Below are 18383 nucleotides of genomic sequence, written 5' to 3'. Positions count from 1 at the left end.
AGCTGTTGTTGTCGGGCCATGCCGCGCCAAAAAAGTGCTGAGTCATGTTTGTTTTCGGGACTTCCGGTCGAGTCGGTGGGTGCCGACGGTTGCTGACCCGCATTGGCCCAGCCGATGGCACGGTTACCCCAACTTCTGGAGCAACGGGATGTCAGCAAGATGACCGACCAGTGCATGGGGTATCCCCAACACGTGCCTGGAGGTTTCAGCTTCAGTGTCCTCAGTAATGGAACCCAAGGCCTAAGGAATGAATAAATGTTGTGATGGGGCTGTCGCGACGATAGATGAGTACGGATTCCTTAGGATTGTTATTACTGTATTCTGGAAACATTATCTTTCCTTTCTCCAGACTGCATGAAGGTGGAAGATGCAAGAGGAGGATAGGCAGGCGAAGAGTTTATATTTTGTCTTCGCAAGAGAACAATACACTTTATTAGTCACATATTATCGGTATGAAAGTTAGTCTACGGTAGAATTGATGCCACGCGCTCATAATGATGATTATAGGTCGATGGAAGGTCTTGAAGTGTCCCTAGCGTGCCACGATACTGGCACTTCTATGTGAAGATGAGTTTATATAATAGGCGCTCCGTACAATTCGATATACATTGCTAGACCCCCATTATCTATGAGAAAAGTATACTAAAACATGATTTACCACCGGCACAACTGGCTTTCAGGGTATCAGATCGCTTCACTCTACACGCTAATCTCGTTCGCTTCAGCATCCCGAGCAACCTCTTCATGATGACCAGAATATGTCTCAGTCTTCTCCATCAAGTGGCGAGCCGCGTTTCCACGTGGGATCTTTTCGGCAATAGAAACGGTATCGAAGACGCTCTTGCTTTGCAGGAAAATAGCATCCACTTCCTCCAAATGCCGGCCGTTTGTTTCGGGGAAGAAAAAGTAGACGACTAGCAGACATTAGCAACAGCGGTAATTGCGCATATGGGTAGACGCACCAGGCAGAGTCAAAAGGATGTTGATGGCCGCGTAGACAATAAAGTACCTATACTTGAGGGTAGAGAGACCAACCGGTGTCACCTCAGCAACAACCTGTGAACGTCATCAGTATCACATACAAAGCATCCCGGATCACTTCCTAGGAGCAGTCGACTTACAAAGTTAAAAAGCCAAGCGGTACCTGCGAAAAGATGTTAGCAACTTGAACTGCAATGTCGAGGATCCTAGCAACCCATCAACTTACCAGTAGACATAGCCGTGATGGGCACGCGATGGCTCAAAGGGGAAATTTCCGCAGCATACAAGAAGGTGAGGCCGAGGAAGCCCGTGGGGAAGAAAAGAGAGAACAGGAAGATGAACGCAGCGGCGGCGCCGATGGCACTCATGTTATGGAGCTGAGAAGAGCTGCCAGCAACAATAGCCATGCACATGCCCATACCAAAGGCGGAGAACAGCATGAGCTTGCGACGACCGAATCGATCCACTGTTAGGACACCAATGGGAGAGCATATGGTCTGCCAGGTAAAGACCGATGCCGCGATGATCTTTGCAGTCCTTGGAGCGAGGCCAAGATCATCCTCGAAGATGGTGGCCTGATAAAAGGCCAACGCGTTGATACCTGACATCTGCTGCGCGAGCTGGCCAAAGCATGCCAGGCACATACGGTGGAAAAGTCGGAGAGGTCCGTTCTTGAAGATGTCCTTGAACTTTGCCTGGCCGGCCAGCTCGAGTGAAGCCTCAATCTCAGCTACTGCGTCGGTGACTTCTTGCGAATCTAGGTCAACATCGTTCAAGTCGGCAAGGACGGATTTCGCATCGGCAGCTCTGCCCTTCTTCAGTAGCCATCGAGGAGACTCTGGCATGAAGGGTGTATTTAGCAGGATGAAGCATGACCACAAGACCGAAAGAGCCATAGGGAATCGCCAGGCTATCGATCCGCTATGGGTGGACATTCCCAGATTGACCCATCCAGCAATAGCGAGGCCGGAGGAGATGAAAAGCCCCTCAAGCATGACAGCTGCTCCACGGTGGTCGGCTCCAGCACACTCTGCCTGCCAGTTGGGCGCTGTGGCGGTCACATGGCCAAATCCGAACCCGGATACAAGACGACCGACAATAAGCTGCGGCAGCGAGAACGAAGTACACTGCAGAACGGCCCCGATGATATTGGTAAATGCTCCAAGCATAATGGTACGCTTGCGGCCGAGCCTGTCTCCGAGCCAGATGCAGTTCAAGCAGCCAAACAGACAGCCGAGCGTATACATGGCAATCGTAGTACCCTGATAAAGTGAGTTAAAGTTAACACTGCTGTTCTGATCTCGAATCTATGGGCAAGGCTTCGTTTACCTGGAGGGTAGAATTATGTTCCTTTTCCGCTCCGGTTGTAGTAGCGGTGTTAATTTGAGGGAAAGTAGCGATCCAGGACGGCAGTGCTAGAAGACCTCCCCCCACGGCATTGTTGTATCCAAACCTAACGGCGTAGACCGGTCAGCAAACTAGGTCAACAGCATCACATACACAGCTATTTCTCCCAACTTACAAGATGTAGCATGGCATGATGACAGCCCAGATTTGGGCTGCTTGCAGCGATTTGCCGCGAAATCCCAAGAAGCCCATTATGTCTAGCGATTGAAAGATCAAAGGATGTGATTTGCGCTGACGGACAAGGGAAATAATCGATCACTCTAGCGCCTTAGAATCTGGAGAGGAGAATTGGGGAAGACCACATCTTTGTACGTTTGCGCATTGCTCGCTCACCTCACGTGGTAATCATATGGAGATGCGGAGTCTTGAATTCATGGGACCAATCTGTTACCAACTTTGGGACGAGTATCGGCGGGACTGCCGGGCGCTCCCTTTTCAGACCGTGGCATATCCGCGGGCGACATTCTATACCATCGGTTCAAGCCGAAAGGTCACTCGTTGGGGCCTGTGGGGCTTGTGGCAATGACTGTCGTCGCTTACGAATAGGCAGGTGTTCTAGCCTGACTCCCTGCCCGAAGAAATGTCTCCAGATGGTTCGCCAGAGCCACCGGTGCTTCCCATCTCCATTTCCGAAGTGTCGGAAGATGCCGAAGATGTCTGGTTCTGTCGGAACTGCCGACTGGCGCCGAGAGTGCTTTCTAGCTCGCAGTTCCTTTTCCATGTTAACTATCTTATCCTTGAAATATTTTAAGTTTCTCAGTCTATCGACCCTTTCTGTCCTCAATTCCTTCATTCTAATCAAATGGCGACACTGCGTCTTGCAGGCTGGGCAAAGGCCCTTGAATACTCTGACCTTCCAAGCGACGTCGTCCGAGCCGCTGTGCGGAGCTTCTACAACTGGGCTGGTTGCACGATCGGTGGCAGCAATCACGCCGCCACCCTCATTGCAGTATGTCTAATTCGATGTTGGCGGAATTACTGCTGTCTGTCCACCTGCATTGTCTTACTGATTTGTTTAGCGCCAATCTCTGGCACCATTCTTCGGCGCCTCTACCTCAACGCTGTTGGGGCACAAGGGGGAGGTGAAGATAGACGCGCAACATGCAGCTCTCATAAACGGCATTGCGTCACATGTCCACGATTATGATGACACACATCTTGACACAATCATCCATCCAACTGGCCCTGTCGCAAGCGCTCTGCTTGCTGCTGCGGAATGGAGGACGGGAGTATCCGGTCAAGACTTTATTGCCGCTCTGGTGGCCGGCATCGAGGCCGAGTGTAAGGTTGGATTGGCCGTTTGGCCAGAACATTATGATGTGGGATGGTAAGCCTGCCTTTGTCGTCCTCGGTAGATGGACTGTTTTGCTGAACTGGGGGGCGTATATAGGCATATTACATCGTCCACCGGGTCCATAGGAGCTGCTGTGGCCGTCTCCAAGATCCTTGGCTTGACTATGTCAGAGACCGCCCACGCTATCGGACTCGCAGCTACACAGGTGGTCGGTCTGCGAGAGATGTTTGGATCCCACACCAAGTCCTTCCACCCCGGCCGTGCTGCGCAGTGCGGCTTGCTTGCGGCTGTCATGGCCCAGGGCGGCTACACCAGCAGTGAGACGACGCTGGAGGCCAAACGTGGATGGGCAAACGTTGTCGGCTCTTCAAAGGCAGACATCCTGCAGAGCCTTGACAAGTGGGTTGGTGGTGAGGGCGAGTTTAGCCTCGTCAACAATGGTGTTGGCCGCTGGGAAATCCTGCGAAACAGCTTCAAGCCCTTCCCTTGCGGTATTGTCATCCACCCAATCATCGACGCCTGCGCTCAGCTACACGGTGAGATCTTGAGTAAGAACCTTGATATACACAAGATCAAGTCGGTTACAGCAAAGGTTCACCCTCTTGTGCTGGAACTCACAGGCAAGAAGACCCCCAAGGATGGGCTGGAGGCCAAGTTCAGCGTTTATCACAGCGGCGCTTGTGGTCTTCGCTTTGGAAAGGCTACGCCCGCCGAGTACGATGATGCAGTTGTGCTTGATCCCGAGGTTATCGCCATTCGGGATCGAATCACGGCTGAGATCAACACGGCTTTGACGCCCGACCAGGCAATGGTTACCGTGGAGCTTGAAGACGGCCAAGTCTTCACCAAGACCATTGAGCACGCAATTGGCAGTCTCGAGGTGCCTCTGGACGAGACCATGCTGAAGACCAAGTTCCTCGACCAGTGCACCCCCCGTTCTTGGTGAAGGAGCCACGGCCGCTAGCAAGGCGTGCTGGGAGATTGAGGCAGCGGAAGACATTTGCAACATCACACAATTTATGTAACACTATTATATAGACTGCATCATTTATAGATTCGGGTCAATTATAGATTTGAACACAGCTTGGAAGCAAACCAACCCACGCGCCCAGGACAATAGAATAACTGTATGTTTGAGTTCGCGTTCCACCATTGTGAGAGTTTCGGATACTGTATCTGATCTTAACTCTCATGAAGCAGAAATTGAGTTTCTGCCTACGTCAATTTTTTATTGCTGCTAGATACTTTGGCGAACTGGCAACAGTTCACTGTATACGACGAAGTCTAGGGAAGAAAATCGAAGGTCAGGCTTTGCAGCTTAAGGGGCTCTGAAAACGTCGTCAATTTATTGATGCCTGATACAGGAAGCCACGGTTCCGCATCATTCTCTCAGATAATGGCACATCGAGGGTTAAGCACATTTCCGGAACACTACCAAGCTCATGACTCTTACAACGTAGTCCACTTCGGAATCGTGATATGATTCAAAAATATGTATAAAGGTGAAAGCTTCACCTTGTGCGACCTAGATAGGTATATTATTGCCACCGAATCCCAAAAATTCAAGCAGACGATAGACTCCAGTAATGCAACGCAAAGTAACTCCAAATGCGATCACTGCAAACAATCAAGTATACCCCATGCCCTTCCTCCACCATTTCCACACCCCACGCTTCTCCATACAGTTCCCAAAGTCCTTCACACTCTCCACCTCCGCCAGTCCTATATCCAACTCTTTCCTCTCCTTGTCGTCCACCTCGCTCTGACCATCTTCCAGCTCCAACGCACCAGGCCTCGTGACGAGCTGGAAATCCTTATACCGCAGTTTCCGCACAATGCCCACCCACTCCTCAACCTTTACTTTGTCTCGGCCCTCGACGTACATGATTCCTGGGCAGCCGCCGGAGCGCAAGAGCACGTAGCATTGGTGGAGGTCAGCGGCGCGTTTGAGGGCAGCGACTTTCTTGCGCGAGGTGATGTGGTGGGTGCGTATTAGGGCATTGTAGAGCATTGTCAGGTCGTTGGGTGGTTGACAGTCATTGCTGGTCTTGGACCGGTTGGTTGGTGGAAGGAGAGAGTTGCTTTGAGAACTACCGCGGCTGCGAGGTGCAACTTTCACCGCTTTTCACGTCCACCTTTATTGGCCCTGAGTCTATGGACATTTGTTTACGCTCTCGAATTGGATAATCCAGCCGATCGAGTATTATAGCAGGAATTGACTATTTGGTAGTCTACAGAGTGGACAGTGGTTGGTATCGTCGCTAACGTAGACCTAATCCTCGTTTAACCAAAATGCTGACTTTATAGAAATGCCAAGAAGGAACACGGGAAGCTAGTCTTAATCAAAACAAGCCAGAGTTTCAGCAGAGGCAGCTGATAATGCGCCATCGTTGATTATAAATGTCTTGGCTCTTCGAGAGCCCTCGATGAGGCTGTACAAGTCACTGATTCACGGACTGATTTCAACCCTTTGAGGTATGAAAAATATTTAATAAACTGTTTTCTCCTGGGTGGAACTTTATTCAATAATCAAGCATCAAGACACCAATACTTCAAAGTATTCGAATCAACATCGTCATACAATAGCCAATTTTCCTGTACTTATATTCGGTGGAGCGAGCATCACTGTCGATAATGGAAGCTTCACAAATACCGCAGAAGTCTCCAGCTTGTTCGAGACCCTTAAATCAGAAGGGATCAATCACCTTGACACCGCTCAGACCTATGGCGGTGGTACCAGTGAGAAACTCATTGGCCAAGGCCAAGGGTTGTCCGAATTTTTTGTTGATACCAAGCATCCTGAAGGATGGATTCCAGGGAGCTCAACTAGAAAGGGGATTTTCGAGAGAGCTATTGCTAGTCTGGAAAGGCTTGGAGTTGAGAAAGTAAGGTTCAGCATAGAATCTAGACCTATAGCTTCTGCAATACTAACCACACCAGGTGAACAACTTTTACCTCCATGCACCCGACCACAAGGTCCCTCTTGAGGAGACTCTTGCTGGTATCGATGATCTCTACCGAGCAGGCAAATTCAACAACTTTGGGCTGTCCAACCTCAACGCAGATGAGATCAAAGACGTCATACGCGTTGCGACCGAGAAAAACTACGTTCTCCCCAAAGTCTATCAAGGAAACTATAGCGCAGTTGCCCGCCAACTAGAAAGGGATATTCTTCCAACTCTACGGGAGCATGGAATTGCATTCTATGCCTACAGTCCCATCGCAGGGGGATTCCTCACCAAGACTACAGCCCAATTAACTTCTGGTGCGAAAGGAGAGGGCCGTTGGGATCCGAAGTCATCGATGGGATCATTTTATCACACTTTATACGGTAAACCCACTTTCTTCGAGGCACTGGACAAGTGGAATGAGATTTCCCAGGCGACGGGTATTCCGAAAGCGGCGCTTGCATATCGATGGGTAGCGTTCAATTCGGCTCTTGATGCAGGACTTGGTGATGCTCTTGTTATTGGAGCTAGCAGCTTGAACCAAGTCAAACAGACTGCGGCTGCACTTAGAGATGGGCCACTGCCTAAGGAGGTGGCAGAGCAGATCTCTGACTTGTGGGAGATTGTGAAGAACGACGCTGTTGCTAATAACTTTGGTGTCATCAGATCAACCTAGTACATTCTGTGAATGACCTTGAGGCACACATATATATGACATAGAGCCTAATATTTCACGATCGGATGGTATGAACCTCTGATTCTCCATTGTAGGGTAGCTATGACGTTGGCTTCAGCGAGAAATATTGGGGAAATATCCGTATGCCTGTGTCTACGGCGCAGAATCACTGGAATTGTGCTATTTGAAGAGACGAGGGTCGCTTTCAGAAGCTTTCTCCTCTTTCTAATTTATGATTAGACCAGGTTCAAGTGGCAAAGGAACATAAGGGATGTGAAATTTAATAGTTGTCATGTTGATCCAGTAGGATTTATAGTTGTTGGCCTGGAATCAGGTTGTCTGCCTGAGGCTTCCAAGATCGGCAAGGACTACGGTTGTCAGTCGCTTTGTTTCTCTTCGTTCTTTAATTCTCCGAGAGAAGCCACTTCTCCAGATATCTTGGCATCGCCGTTGATCGACCTCAAGAGGATGATTCAGCTTGATCTGTTGCTCCATTAAGCACAACAACCTGTGTTTTCACTGGGCAGAAGCCTGGATTCCTTCTCACCTGTTATCAGTAACCACAGAACAGTTACACTCGCTCTTCGCATCGTCCTATGGCATCGTGAACTCATGGCCCTGAAAAGAGCTTGACGAGCTAGCCACCGCTTTGGCCACGACTTGCCACCGCCATATGGCTATCGCCGCCGGGCCTGCCACGATCCAGTGGCTTGGATCCGCCATTCCCGCTTATCTCGACCGAAGTTTGGCTCGCCAGTGGATCTTCTCCTCTTGGCTGCCCGATTCTGCAAATCTCGCGCCGCGGTGCCGCGGGACGCGCCCACTTTCTTGTTTGACTTGATTAAGTGTGCTTCGAAGTTCTCGCGGTCAATGGAGATGATTTCCCGACTTGGGGAAACAATCGCAGCCGCATGGGTCTCTCAGGCCCGGCCCTCATGGCCCTCACTAAGCTGTGTCGCTTATTGGCAACGATTTTAACCTAAGGCGATGAGAAATTCACCATCCGTCATCATGGGTCCACTAGATCTCCCGAATTTTTTTACAGCCTGCTTGTTCCTGTTGTTGTATTGGCTGGAACTGTTGAAGAGTCATGCGTACCACTTGGCTTCCTTTTTGAGGCCTGGTCAAATCGAGGCTGTTGAATTCGTATTAAACACCGCTTTCCCGACGGCCACCACTTTCACCTAGTATCTCATAGCCGAAAGATGGTATGGTATAATCTGGGCCTATTGAACACCTCAAATATCAATCGTCCCAGGCCGAGATATGCCCGCGCCTCTTCACTCCCATCCTCATAGCTCCGCATTTGCCCCCGGCCAGGAAGTTCCATCTTCTGGAGATAATGGTCCGCGGGTGCATGTTTGTCAAGAGGATGAGAGCGCCATCGCAGATATTCACCGGACCCTGACAGTCCAAGAGTATACAGAGCCTCACTCATCTTTCGACAAGTTTCTCGAAGAAGAAGTTCAAGGAGGCAAGAAGCGCTCTAATCTAGGCGTTTGTTTCCAATCCGTCTCAACTTGGGCGGAAGGTGACGGCCATGCCGATGTGAAGACTCTAGGAACAGCCCTTTGGCGCTCATTTACATTCCAGGATATCTATGAATGGACTGTTCAGCCATGGCTATCAACCAAAGATCCGAAGAAGGGTCGTCAGCTTATTCGAGATTTCTCCGGCGTGGTTCAGAGCGGAGAGATGATGCTGTAAGTTTTTATGAGGATCACAAGCTTGCAGGGCTAACTGATGCCAGAGTTTTGGGCCGTCCTGGAGCTGGCTGTTCGACCTTTCTTCGCACCATCGCAGGTCATCATTCTTCCTTTTTAGGTGTGACGGGCTCAATCGACTATTCAGGCTTGTGCCCTGATGAAGTCAGAAAGCATTATCGCAGCGCAGTCGCCTATGTTCCTGAGGATGACGTGCATTTTCCTACGCTCAATGTACGCCAGACGCTGGAATTCGCGCTGCAAAGCAAGACTCCCAAACGCTACAAGGATCGGATCCCAAAATACCTGGAGATTTACGGGCGAGTGTTTGGCATGACCCACACAATGAACACACTCGTGGGCAATGAGTATATCAGAGGTGTTTCTGGTGGTGAACGTAAACGAATCTCGATCATCGAGTCTTTGGCAACCGACTCATCTGTGACTTGTTGGGATAACTCCACCCGTGGTCTCGACGCTTCGTCTGCTCTAGACTATGCGCGCAGCTTACGAATTATGACCGACACCTGCGGAAAGGCCACTCTGCTCACACTTTATCAAGCATCAGATGCTATATACGAGCTAATGGACAAAGTTCTGCTGATAGACGAAGGCCGCATGCTCTTCCAGGGCCCAGCTAAAGAGGCCAAGCAGTACTTTGAGGACTTGGGATACGAGTGTACCGAGATGCAGACTACATCCGATTTTCTGACTAGCATCACGGTTCCTGAGCGACGGAGCTTCCGACCTGGCTGGGAGAACCGGGCCCCCAAAGGGCCCATCGAGCTTGAAGCTGCATTCCGACAAAGCCAGGCTTTCAAGAATGTCGAAAGGTCGATCGAGCAATACGAAGATAAGCGATTCGGAGGCAAGGGTGGCTCAACATACCCAACCGACTCGGAGTGCGGTAGCGTGGAAGAGTTCAAGCGGACTATGCAAAGCGATAAATCTCGCTTCGTATCGCCCAAATCTCCCTACACCATCTCCTTGTTCCGTCAGGTCGTACTTTGTTCTCAGCGTCAACTATGGCAGTTAAAGGGTCACATGGGACCCTTGTACATTAAGCTGATTTCCGCCGTGGTATATGGTCTCTTGGTTGGCTCGATGTTCTACAATCAGCCCCAGACTACTGATGGGATGTATTCACGGGGTGGCGTCCTATTCTACTCTTCTATCCTACTCGCATGGCTGCAAATGTCAGAGCTAGAAGATGCCATGCATGGTCGTGATATCCTCAGTCGGCAGAAGAAGTTTGCGTTTGTACGGCCCAGTGCAGTTTGTCTCGCTCGAGTGATGCAAGATATGCTGGTGACTTTTGTCTTGACATTTTTGTATCTCATCGTGCTGTACTTCCTGTCTGGACTACGCTCTGAGGTACGCTACTAGCATTTACCGCTGTATCATGAAGGCATGCTAACATCAAATAGGCGGGTCCGTTTTTCATTGATTTTCTGTTCATCTACACGTGCACAGTCTGCCTGACATCTCAATTCCGTGTCTTCGCTGCCATGTCTGGCAACTTCGAAGTCGCATTACGATACTGTGGTGTATCTGTGCTATTTTGCATCGTTTTTGGTGGATATGTCCTATCGGTAGACAAGATGATTCAGGATGTTCCGTGGGTCGGATGGCTAGCAGTAAGTTAGCGCTGACCGATGGACATGCAATAGTACTCTAACCATTTGACCAGTATACGACACCTGCGCTATACACTTACGAATCTGTCATGGCTGCTGAGTTTCATAATATGAATTTCACCTGTGCTACGTCTTCGATTGTCCCATCGGGCTCTAACTACACCGATGTTGCATACCAATCCTGTGCATATGCCGGGAGTAAGGTCGGGAGCATTGTGGTCAATGGTGACGACTATCTAGCGGCGCAATTCGGGTTCTATTATAGTCATGTCTGGCGCAACTTTGGTAAGTTTATCTCCGCCTCTAAAAACAAAAAAAGTATTACTTGAAGAACTTGTTAACGAGATATATAGGGATCCTCTGCCTTTTCACCGTAGTCTTCATTGGCCTTACTTGCTGGCTGAGTGAGGCCATGGAGTGGGAGTTGGATAGCGCGGGCCCCATCCAGTACAAGCCTACACATAGCTGGTTCAAGCGAGATAAGTCGACTGGGCAGGATGAAGAGAAGACGCCTGTGTCAGCGGACCCACGTGCAGCCCCAGCCGGTTTCGCGGGAAATGGTCCTCAACAGTCCTTGGCGGCAACAGAATCCACATTCACTTGGGCAGATTTGGAACTGAATGTGCAAATCGGAAAGGAGACTCGGAATTTGCTGGACGGAGTGTGTGGGTATTGCAGACCAGGGTCTCTGACAGCCCTTGTTGGTGCATCTGGAGCTGGAAAGTCGACGTGTAAGTCTATGCGGTAGATGTAATCTAGGAAAAGACCGCTAACAACACATGATATCTAGTGCTGACTGCCCTCACACAACGACAAAGTGCTGGTGTCTTAACAGGGTCCCTGTATGTCGATGGCCAACCCATCGATGGTTCCTTCAATCGTCAGATTGGATATTGCCAGCAAATGGACATTCACGACGAAAGCAGCACTATCCGGGAAGCATTTGAATTTTCGGCCTTGCTTCGACAAAGCCATGGCACACCAAAGGAAGAGAAAATGGCCTACGTGGAAACCGTGCTGCACACACTAGACCTAGTCGAGTTGCAAAATGCGGTCATTGGGTCTCTGGACATCGAAAAGAAGAAGCGTGTCACGATTGGTGTGGAACTATGCGCCCGGCCCAAGCTGCTGCTCTTCTTGGACGAGCCAACCAGCGGACTGGATAGTCAAGGTGCGACTAGCATAGTAGCTTTGTTGCGGCGATTGGCAGACCAGGGGCTAGCTGTGCTGTGTACGATTCACCAGGCAAATCAGCAGCAGTTTGAAGAGTTCGATCGTGTCCTAGCCTTAAGCCCTGGGGGAAAAACCTATTATTTCGGACCTGTCGGTGAATCTGGAGCAGCGATCTTTGACTACTTCATGAAAAACGGCCACGTTCTGCAAAACGTCACTAATGCTGCCGATTTCCTCATCGAGGTGGTTGTCGGTGGTATGAAGCCGTCTGGAGACAACGTCGATTGGGCGTCGATCTGGCGCAACTCAGAGGAAGCTGAAGATGTCAAGAAGGAAATCTCCAAAATCCGCTCCAGCAAGAACCCTGAACCCCTGGTCGCTCCACGTCTGCCACCATTATATCAGCAGATAGTCCTTCTCACTCAGCGAACATGTCGGCAATTCTGGAGAACAGCTGAGTACCCATACTCACGACTTTATTCCTCATTCTTGCATGCCCTTATCAACGGGCTGACTTATCTCCAAATCGGGAACAGCGCAACTGATCTACAATCCAAGGCTTTCTCTTGCTTCTTGGTCTTAATGCTGGTACCCGAGTTCATCAACGCGATCTCTATGAGATTCATCATGAACCGCGATATCTGGCTGGCAAGAGAAGGGCCCAGTGGAGTGTATAACTGGATTGCATTCAGTACTGCGCAGATCGTCTCAGAGATTCCGTATACCGTTATTGGTGGCGTCATCTTCTACGCTTTGTATTACTTCATGGTCGGACTACCCCTAGGCTTTGCGGCCGGGTATAGTTTCCTAATGTTCTTCATGTTTTTCCTTTTCGCCACATCCTGGGGGCAATGGATTGCAGCTTTGAGGTAAGCACTCTCCTACTCACTCTGAATGCTTGAAACTAACAATATCCCTAGCTCCGATTCCATGATCGCCGCGACTCTGATGCCGTTCTTCATCATCATGTGCGAGCTGTTCAACGGCATCCTTCGACACCATGACCAGATGCCCGCTTTCTGGAAGTACACCATGTACTATGCCACACCTTTCACTTACTGGATTGGCGGTGTACTAACAGCCGTCCTCGGTGGCACGCCTGTGATCTGTAGTGAGAGCGAGTTGACTTTCTTCGAGAGCCCACCGAACATGACCTGCGGCGAGTACGCTGGTCCGTGGCTTTCAGCACAAGGTGTGGGATATTTATCCAACGAGAACAGCACCGGAACTTGTGGATACTGCCCATACAGTTGGGGTGATGACTACTTGTCTGGAATTGGGCTGGATGATTCCAAGATCTGGCCTTACTTTGGAATTTTCCTTGCTTTCACAATCTCCAATTACTTAATGGTGTATTTGCTCGTGTATGTTCGATCTGTCATGAAACCATTCTGGCAGTCGAAGTGAATATTTTTCGAATGCGTTGTATATAACACTTGGATATAACATGGAGCATTTGGAAGCGTGCACAAAAATTTTGATTTGTCGATTCTCAGAAACCATCAGTCTTATTGTCTAATGAACAAGCCAGCATCTTCACGAATATACTTTTGGATTCAAGCTATGGTGACAATAGGAACAATAGATCATTAGTATTTCAATACATCAACTGTCATATCAACGCGTGACAGCCAAAACCGGCAGTCCAATTCCCACGACGTGCGCTTAGTACGCATAACGGAAGTAAGGATTCTCCCGATCAGTGAGGCCCGCCCACTTGGTCTCATCAACCATAGTCTCATTAACTGGGCCTTTGGTCTGATCACGGCGACGGTTCTGCCACATATAATACAAAAAGAGCACGACTGACATCACAGCAGCGCCAGCCTGGGTTGCGAGAACCGCAATCTTGGCAGGTCTGTACTCCGGAGCATCACGAGCCTGGAAGGTCTGAGGACCGATGATATTGCCAATGGAGAAAGATCCGGCGACGAGGGCGCTGGCAAAGGCACGTTTAGTATGACCGGCGCAGTTGGCCATAGTCCATTGGTAGAGAATGGGAAGCGTGGCAACGATTGCGTTGACGAGATAAATACCAATTAACACGCCAGCCTTATTGTGCTTGGGTAGGAAGGAGAGCAAGCCGCCACCGATAATGCCTGGAATGGTGCAGAGAACGTTCCAAGCCCAGCGGTGCGAAGTCTTGCGGATACCGAAGCCGACGAGGAGAGTGAAGAAGATGCTCACAATACCAGACGGGGTGTTGAGGAGGGCGGAGATAGGACCTGAGAAGCCGAAGCCTGCGACCAGGGTCGCTGAATACGTGGTTACGACCCCGCTTGATACGGAGATCTGGAAAGGGATTAGCTTTAGTGTCTATAAACTTGACATAGAAACGAGGGCTTACCAGAATAGTCGTCAAGGTCAAGAGCCAGAGCTGGACATCGAAGACGGCGTCCTTGATTTGCTTCAGGTTTAAAGTGGTACTCCACACACCAGTTTGATTCTCGCCGACGTGTTGCAATAGAGCGACCTTCTCGTCCTCCGACAGCCATTTGGCCTTGATGGGGGTATCCGGAATAAAGAAGAAGGTCAAGGTGCCCACGATGGCAGTAATCAGACCCAGAACGAGGAACATAATGCGCCATCCCTCCAGAGACGCATGGTGAACATGCTGGAACGCGAAAGAGATAATACCACCCAAGATCTGTGCAACACCTAGACCCATGTACCAGAAGGTAAACCGGGGGGCTTGTTCACTGCGTGTATAATACTGGCTGCTCAACAGCATCAATGACGGGCCTACGGTTGCCTCAAAGATACCAAGGAAGATTCGGGCGACCAGCAGACTACGGTAATCGCTGGCACCAGCGGAGGCAGCCGCGGCGACACCCCAGAGAAAGACGTTTCCTCCTAGCCATTTGGCAGCGGGGACTTTTTGGAGACAGTAGACTATAAGCAGTGTTAGTTTCTTGGTAGTTGCCGAGGATGCAGGAGTATTAATCCCTTGCCAGGGGAAGGGGGTGACACAAACCATTGGGGACCTCAGCAATCAGGTACGCGATAAAGAACCAGGTCGCCGTGTTGGAGAACTCATTGCCAACCAGCTTGAGGTCTTTCTTGATTCCCATAACTGCAGCATACTATAAAAGGAGCAAGGGTACCATGTTAACAACAGCTAAACCGTAACAAGGTACATTGGTTCAGGGCTGGAGAAACTGCGAGACACTTACATTCAGCATAACCTTGTCCAGGAATTGCAGGACGTAACAGCAGAACATGTAGGGCAGCAACCGCCGATCGATCTTGCGGCGCAGAGCCACCAGATCCACGTCGGGTTGTACATCACTGTGGCCCTCGAGATACACGACGGCATCATCATGTCGATCAGCGCTCGCCATATGGGGCACAGCGTCGGCTTGCTTCTCACCCATCTCGACAGGACAATAAGCTCTTGTCGGGAACAAAGAGAAGAAAGAGAAAAAGGAGAACAAAAGACACCGAAGCCAAAGACCTCAAGAAACAGAAATACGACGACAATCCCAAAGTTAAAAGAAAATAAATAATGATTTAAAAACACACTAAAGCCAAGATAGAAGGAGAGGCCGATTTGGGGGCGATGTGGAAATAGCGTGGCTGCAACGTGCATTTAATGCGCAACAACAATGCGTGAAACCAGCCCACTCAGCCAACCAATTAGCCAAGATAAACCACGCAAGTACAATACTCGCCAAGTATATTAATGCAATCCGCTTCTAGATAAGAAAAGCCCTGATGGAATCCTTCCGGGGATTGAGTCACATCGCTCGGTGAGGCCTCGTCCGAGTGCGGGAGTAGTAAGGAATTACGGTTCGGCGGTACCATCGATGCAGTAGTCGTGCTAAGTTCGTTGCACTTTGACCCAAGTCCCGATTCATTCGCGGCCACTAGGAAGGATCCAGCAGGTTCATCTCGGATATGAGGAGCTGGCCGGGCATATTCCAGAACCGGGGACTGCCGCGATATGTCTGATCGGGAGTACGAGTGGCCAGCCACCTGGCATGGTTGGGGTGACAAATTTCGCTCGCCCGCAAGGGGGAGAAGAAACTAGGAGAACTTTAGTCAATCCCTCTGTCTAGTTAATTGGTTATTTCCATAGATCCGACAACGGGTCCAATGGATGAGACATGATCCAAGAAAAGCATTGGTCTCCTTAACCTTGGAAGAATCGGTGGCCGCAAGGCGATTATTGACTTTTCTTCACACACAATTCTCATATCCACTCTGTCTTACTGTGTAACATGGGTCAATTTATACAAACTCTTGACCGGAACAAACACACAGACTATTAATGCAGCAGGGGGGATTTTCCACGTGGAATCTTGCATCTGTTACCCATGTTCTAAGCCTTCCCTGTCGTCCTGACTATTGTCGCTTTTGACAACTCCCCGCGACGATGGGTTGGGTGTACAATGCCTCGCCTGAGGTCGAGGCAGCATCGCAGTACCCGGTGATTCTGGGCGTCTGCGTGAGTCTAACGGTCTTGATGATTATTACGGTCTGCCTGCGGTTGTACGTGCGGGTACAAGCCAGTCGACTGGGTCCAGCGGACTATGTGATGGTCGCTAGCATGGTAGGCGAATTCCGAATGCGACACAATGGCAATATACGATGCATGATGCAGGGATGTCTAACAGTTTCTTCGATCCAGATCTTTAGTATTATCTACAGTGCCTTGTGCATTGCTCGTGAGTATTGCATGCTCCATGTCTTGTGAAGCATCATTCTGACTCTGCCATTAGAAAGTCGATATGGACTCGGATTACCGCTTCTACTGCGGCCAAAGCCTGATCTCGCTACGTATACCAAAGTAAGTAGACTTGATCCATTCTTTGCGTGCTGCGCTTGGGCTAACCAAACAAGCTCAATTATGCAGGTCGCCCATTCTACCAGCTCGGTATCGCCGGATTCAAAGCCTCTCTTTGCCTCAGCTACCTGCGCCTCATCTCGGGTACTTCGATGAACCTTTACCGGATACTTATTTGGATAGTTATCGGGCTATGCACGGCTGGGCACTTAGCAGGCGCTCTGGTCCTAATTTTCAATTGCTCGCCGGTAAGAGACGAGATATTTGGGCTTGTAAAACCACAAACTAACACGACACTGAAACGAATAGGTTAAACGAGCATGGGACTTCAAAGTGGTCGGCCAGTGTCTTCCTGTTGGTCCTACATTCTACGGTCTCGCCATCTTCACCATCATCTGCGATGTTGTGATCATATTTCTCCCAATTCCACTGCTCCTCCGCCTAAGCATCAAGCCCGCCCAAAAAGCTGGTGTCGTGTGCCTGTTCCTGCTCGGCCTATTTACGACAATCTGCTCCATCCTCCGGCTTACCCAGATCCACCGAGTAGCCTTTGGAGACGGAAACTCTACAATGCTGGTTCTCTGGGGAACTATTGAATTCAATATCGGAGTAAGTAGTTCCAAGCGATTCTCCGCGAGCACCACCAGATGCAAAAATGCAAACCCGCCGAACCTAATCGGGCCAATTTCTGACTAACGCAAAAATTTCTATAGAATATTGTGACTTGTGTTCCCTATCTGGCTCCGTTACTTCGAGGCTTTGTGCGGGACTTCCGATCAACCAGTGGTCGGAAGTATTACGATACCCAAGGCCGAAGCTACGCGATGGAGACGTGGTCCAAGGATCAGCGCTCGCATCTTCAGTCAAACGCGTCCGGGCCGCCTGTGCCGCGGCGGTCACCCAGCGAGGAACTCATTCTGTCCAGCCGCGAGCCATCCCACGGTGGAATTGAGATGACGGTGGAGTATTCCGTGTCGTTAGAAAACGAGTCGGAGAAGACTCCGAGGTGATCCTGTGTATATAGTTGGAAGTCATTTAGAGCGCTGAATGGCCCTTTACCAGTATATGGTGTTAAAATTGAGGTATATAATTGTGCGTTTTTCTATTTCAGTGAATATTGTCGTCTTGCAAGCATGTATTTTTTTTTCTTTCTTTCCAACCCATTTGATGCTCTGGTGCAATTCGATCCCATCGGCGTGGCGTTTGGAAAAGGGCTTGTGGTAACAAGAGAGTATATTTTCATTGACCAAGGAAGTATATCTGGCCAAACCCTCGGAGCTCGGAGGATACCCTCCCCTTGACTTTTCCGGAATGAAAAAATGAATAGGCAAACCAGCTCAGTGGTCCAACAAATCCACAGAAGATTTCTCCAGGCAGGGATTATTATTCCCTCACAAAACTCTGTTGCATTTCCATGCAGACATTGTAGAATCCTTCATCACGCTAGACAAGGGTATCGCGCCACGCCAAACTCTCGTTCAGGTGTCCAGCTCCGGTGAGGGTGCGCTCGGGTGGGTCCGGGAGATCCTCTAACAGCGCAGACTGCGCAGTTGATATGCGATGGGCGATGACTGGACAAGCTGGAAATTGGGTTGGCGCCGTCGAAAAGATGGGGTCGATCTTAGTTGCTTCGGGCCGTGTGGGTTTCAGGGAGGCGGAGTCTGATGCTGATTGAGCATGAACGGTTTGCGACGAGGTTTGTTTTCTCTCTCATCAGAACTCAAATCGGGAAATCTTAAGTGGAAAGGATAGAACTTGGACTTGTGTTGGTGTCTGAA

General features: G+C 49.8%; 7 protein-coding genes across 7 annotated transcripts; 4 read left to right on the top strand and 3 right to left on the bottom strand.

Annotated features, from left to right (window-relative positions):
- Positions 1 to 699: 699 nt before the first annotated feature.
- N7458_011561 (sugar porter family MFS transporter) lies at positions 700 to 2580 on the bottom strand (the record flags this gene model as incomplete). Its single annotated transcript, XM_056914943.1, has 6 exons — positions 700 to 914; positions 963 to 1056; positions 1122 to 1144; positions 1208 to 2243; positions 2311 to 2434; positions 2504 to 2580. 6 exons carry the CDS (start codon positions 2578 to 2580, stop codon positions 700 to 702), a joined length of 1569 nt encoding a protein of 522 aa, XP_056759697.1.
- Positions 2581 to 3190: 610 nt separating this feature from the next.
- Positions 3191 to 4707, top strand: N7458_011560 (MmgE/PrpD family protein; the record flags this gene model as incomplete). Its single annotated transcript, XM_056914942.1, is given in 4 exon segments — positions 3191 to 3337; positions 3408 to 3715; positions 3779 to 4594; positions 4608 to 4707. The coding sequence occupies 4 exon segments, from the start codon at positions 3191 to 3193 to the stop codon at positions 4705 to 4707; spliced, it is 1371 nt and encodes a 456-aa protein (XP_056759696.1).
- A 602-nt stretch (positions 4708 to 5309) lies between these two features.
- Positions 5310 to 5693, bottom strand: N7458_011559 (uncharacterized protein; the record flags this gene model as incomplete). Its single annotated transcript, XM_056914941.1, has 1 exon — positions 5310 to 5693. One exon carries the CDS (start codon positions 5691 to 5693, stop codon positions 5310 to 5312), a length of 384 nt encoding a protein of 127 aa, XP_056759695.1.
- Positions 5694 to 6270: 577 nt separating this feature from the next.
- N7458_011558 (aldo/keto reductase family protein) lies at positions 6271 to 7306 on the top strand (the record flags this gene model as incomplete). Its single annotated transcript, XM_056914940.1, has 2 exons — positions 6271 to 6567; positions 6623 to 7306. Coding segments are annotated over 2 exons (981 nt in total), but the record flags the coding sequence as incomplete, so codon positions are not given.
- Positions 7307 to 8572: 1266 nt separating this feature from the next.
- Positions 8573 to 13226, top strand: N7458_011557 (putative ABC multidrug transporter; the record flags this gene model as incomplete). The annotated part of the gene is made up of 7 exons (XM_056914939.1): positions 8573 to 9009; positions 9057 to 10383; positions 10437 to 10646; positions 10700 to 10931; positions 11000 to 11377; positions 11437 to 12688; positions 12740 to 13226. The coding sequence occupies 7 exons, from the start codon at positions 8573 to 8575 to the stop codon at positions 13224 to 13226; spliced, it is 4323 nt and encodes a 1440-aa protein (XP_056759693.1).
- Positions 13227 to 13484: 258 nt separating this feature from the next.
- On the bottom strand, positions 13485 to 15193 carry N7458_011556 (putative MFS transporter; the record flags this gene model as incomplete). The annotated part of the gene is made up of 4 exons (XM_056914938.1): positions 13485 to 14111; positions 14167 to 14711; positions 14794 to 14902; positions 14993 to 15193. The coding sequence occupies 4 exons, from the start codon at positions 15191 to 15193 to the stop codon at positions 13485 to 13487; spliced, it is 1482 nt and encodes a 493-aa protein (XP_056759692.1).
- A 1001-nt stretch (positions 15194 to 16194) lies between these two features.
- N7458_011555 (uncharacterized protein) lies at positions 16195 to 17615 on the top strand (the record flags this gene model as incomplete). Its single annotated transcript, XM_056914937.1, has 5 exons — positions 16195 to 16486; positions 16541 to 16608; positions 16662 to 16853; positions 16915 to 17214; positions 17319 to 17615. The coding sequence occupies 5 exons, from the start codon at positions 16195 to 16197 to the stop codon at positions 17613 to 17615; spliced, it is 1149 nt and encodes a 382-aa protein (XP_056759691.1).
- Between the last annotated feature and the right edge of the window lie 768 nt (positions 17616 to 18383).

This window comes from Penicillium daleae, assembly GCF_028827525.1.
Source record: "Penicillium daleae strain IBT 16125 chromosome Unknown utg000009l_segment0_segment0, whole genome shotgun sequence".
Taxonomy (NCBI): domain Eukaryota; kingdom Fungi; phylum Ascomycota; class Eurotiomycetes; order Eurotiales; family Aspergillaceae; genus Penicillium; species Penicillium daleae.
Note: the sequence above shows the minus strand (reverse complement) of the source record. Positions and strands in the feature narration are given on the sequence as shown.